The 3,846-nt window shown below is 43.3% G+C and overlaps 1 protein-coding gene across 1 annotated transcript in view; it reads right to left on the bottom strand.

Moving 5' to 3' along the window:
- Window positions 1-3,846, bottom strand: part of emc2 (ER membrane protein complex subunit 2) — a 27,776-nt gene that overhangs the window by 16,484 nt on the left and 7,446 nt on the right. The window contains exon 5 of the mRNA XM_032518889.1: window positions 2,213-2,270. Within this exon, the coding sequence (XP_032374780.1) occupies window positions 2,213-2,270 (58 nt within the window). The remainder of the gene's footprint in view (window positions 1-2,212; window positions 2,271-3,846) is intronic.

Here is a 3,846-nt window from a genome sequence, read left to right as displayed (position 1 = left end):
AAAACCTTGAGCAATTTTTGTTGATTCAACAATTTTGGTTAATGGGTACCACATCTATTCCACAGCCTGTAATTACAACAGCTCAGTTTCCAATCTCTGCTTCGCATGCTGGGATGCCTCGCAAGTCTTCCTTGTGGTCGCCAATTTTCCGCCATTTCTCAGGCCCATTCTACTGCCCGATTCTTAAGAGCGTGTTGGAGAACATGTAGGGAGGAGACAGCCCTCGCTCCGAGACAGGTGACCTAATCGATGCCATCATATCATCTCTCCACCCAAGTCATTCAGAACAAGGATTGTGGGAAAAGGGGTTAAGGTTAACATCTCAGGGACAGAAAACCACTTTGTTTTGTTCTATTATCGGCCCTGGGTTTGACTGACAGCCTACGCTGGCTAGGGTGGCAGCATCCAGCATGCAGAGACCAGGAAACCGACCATTCCCTTTCCGAGGAGGTCCCTGGAAGATCTGTGCCGTGTCGGGGAGGTGCCCTGAGATTCACTGAAATTACAACTCCCATTGTCAAAACAGTGGTTAGATGTGAAGCAATTTGTTGTAGATTATGCCAATTACTAAAACATAAATTTGATAGAGCAAAGCAAAAATGAGCGCGTTACAAGTAAATTACGTGATTTGTGGCTTTTACTTCAATCTTCTGTTGGACAGCATGACAGGAAAAAAAAAAGTAAAAGTATTCCCTGCAACCATCCCAGTGTTATTACCTTGTTAGCCATGGCATGGATCAATATGACTTCAGCATAAATTAGGAACCATCATACAGATGTTTTTGCTCATTATTTGTGTTGCCTGAGATGCGTAATCCATGAGCCCAGAGAAATTATTATTAAATGGCAATCCTTCAGTTGCTTGTTCTGTGGCATTTGTTTTAGGCAGCATCATCCTTTTTGATAGTGCCTTTACTTACAGGATTTTACTAAACAGAACACAAAACAAAAAACTAATTCTAATTTCACTTAAGCCCTCTGAGACAAGATCTATCTATCTGAGAACAAAAGTATTTCACCATATACCGCATATCACTTGCAAAATTTTGTTGTGACATTGTGCCCAACCCTTGTCTTAAAAAGATTTTAAAATTGAAATATAACTGAGGGGAGCAAGCCATGAAAAACAGTCCAGTCCCTTGTTTTAAAAGCGGAATTGCCAATCACACTTGCAAACTCCTGAAAGCAACTAAAGCAGAAAGAAAACAAAGATGGTCTTGACAAAGTGAAGGTGGGAGGCAGCAGCTGTGGCTAGATAAAGATGAAGAGGCTATTCTTCCATGCCACAGTGAGAGCAAGCGGGGTGGGGTGCATCAGAGCGAGGTAAGGATTATTAGTTTTTCAGTAGGCCTGCTATTTGTTTAAAGCAGATAACTGGCGATGTGAAGAGTCTTCGCATGGCATCCAAAGCACAAATGTCTATGCTGTGTCTGTAGCACTCTGCCAGCTGAGAGAAAATGTTCATTACATCTAAAGCGATCCATATGTCAGCATGGTACAGGAAACTTGTCGAACACCTTTGGGGTGAAAGGTGAGGGGTATAGCCAAAATAAACAAGGTCATGGTTGTTGTTCTTTTAAACCCTTTAAAAGATGTATTTTCTTGCATGGCCATATGGAAACAATTTAAAGCAGGTACATTATATTTGGGGCTGGTGGTGTGGGATTGGCAGAACACTGGCTAGACATACTTCTGCCCATCATTTCACAGGGAAGAAAAGAAGAAAGCAAGCACAGAGCTTCAGAGAAGCACACATTTGGGCTTGTCTGTATTAACAGCAAAGGACACAGCAGACTTTGCACCTGAAGCGAGTAGACGGCAAGAGAGAAGGTGGGGCGGGAGCTCGGCCTTGTTCACTCATGGTGGGGGTCTGACAGGCCCAGTAAATCACCAACTTCAAAGGCCAGACCTTTATTTACAATTTACTTCCATCAAACATGTCTTCCACTGACTAGGACCATGAATCACCCCCCACCCGGCCCGGCCCCCTCCGTCAAACACTTTTCATTTGTGGGGGTGAAAGGCTCATGAGCACTGTGGTTGAGGTCAGAAAGGCCAAGGGGAGTGCAACTTAGCAAACTCACACGGCTAACACCAAAGTGCCTCGGCAGATTTAAAGCCCTCCAAAAAGCTGCGATCACAAAGTGAACCAAGGTAGAATGGTAAACTGAGGGATTTGTCCCCCCTTTCTTTCCCTACTTATCAGACTTACTGTATTGGTGGGGTCATCTTGGAGGATGGCATCATAGTGCTTGTTAGCCTCGTCGTACCTTCAGAGAGGGAGAGCGAGAGAGAGAGAGGAATACAAATTAGTTTTTTAACCAATCTCAGTCACCAGTTGGGTAAAACTAGGTGATGGGGAAATCAAGCATAGTTCAAGGTAATCAGGTTTCTGTATACAGCATGGCAAGTTCCAATGATTACAGTGAGGCTGTGCAGAAATCAGTGGTGATTTAAAGGGAGAAATAAACACTCATTTAAGTGTAGGTTGCTGGTCACACTGCCGCTATTGTGAGAGGCTTATATCACTTCACAATGAGTCATGAAATCAATACAAACAAAGCTCTGTTATGGAGACTGTATTTTTCATTTGATTGAATCCAGTTTGATTCACCTTTAAACAAAATTAAATTGCCGCTTTTACATCTGTCAAGATCTGCAGCTAGGTTATTGGTTTAGTTTTCCGTCTCTTGGCCCATACATAACACCAAAACACACATGTGAACCTGATAAGCAACAATATCCAAGACAGCCCGCCTAAAAATGGTTGGACTGAGCCCACATGATTCTGTTTAAATGGGAAATTTATGAGCTGTAAATATCAAATCACACGGTAAAGAAATCTGGGAATAGGAGGTATGTGCACTTCACTTGTCATGTCAAATCAAGCGCTGAAGGATGATTTCAGAACTTCTTTTTTCTATTTAGGGGTAATCTACAACGCTGTTGTTTAAGCAGCCAAAGGCAGGGTTCAGTGATCAGAAACTGTCCCACCCACAGCCTGCAATAGACAGAAGCAACTCTGGTTCCCATTAGCACTGAGAAGCCCCACTTCCAGCGCCACTACTTCCCTCACATTCACTTTATTACTCAGCCACACTTTGGGAGATTTCAGATGGCATTAGGCGACCACTCATGAGTGTGTAAGTGTGTGTGCGTGTAGGGGTATGGCCATGCTGTTTGAAGCTGTGTCATTCAAGTGTAGCTCTGCCTGCTGCCAATTAGATCGCAGTGTGCCGTTTATTTAATCTGACAGTGCCGAAGCAATCACTCTCAATTATCACATAAACTCTGACACAACCGATAAACCAGCAATGGTGATCTGGGTGGGGAATGTGAGCGAGGTAGCAAATTAATTAAATTTCCCTTATTTTCGCTCAGTACAGACTAAACTACCCTGTTTATCTTTCTTATGCTTACTTTTTTTTATAAACCTGCAGATTCCCAAATAATAAAAAAAACACCATTGGAGGCAGGCAGGGGGAAAAAAAGCTGAGATTGTGGTGATATGTCATTATTTTTGGGGCGAAGACATCCTCGCAACAAGATCAAAGCAGGACAGGAAAGAAAGCATTAAAATAGAAAGGGCAAAGAGAGAGAAAAACACAGAGAGCAATGAGGAATAACAAAACAAGGAGGACTAGAAACCAGAGAAGATTGAGGGACCCCCAGAATAACAGTGGGATCCGACCACTTCCTCCCCGGGAATCCCTAACTCAGGCTAAAAGGGCCGTAGGACTACCCAGTGCTGAACCTATCCTCTCTCCGTTCCCTCTCCTCCGAAGGAATGCTTGGTAATCCAACATAAACACAACCTACCAACATAAACACAACATAACCCCCCCC

Source organism: Etheostoma spectabile, chromosome 6, assembly GCF_008692095.1.
Source record: "Etheostoma spectabile isolate EspeVRDwgs_2016 chromosome 6, UIUC_Espe_1.0, whole genome shotgun sequence".
In the NCBI taxonomy this organism is placed as follows: domain Eukaryota; kingdom Metazoa; phylum Chordata; class Actinopteri; order Perciformes; family Percidae; genus Etheostoma; species Etheostoma spectabile.
Note: the sequence above shows the minus strand (reverse complement) of the source record. Positions and strands in the feature narration are given on the sequence as shown.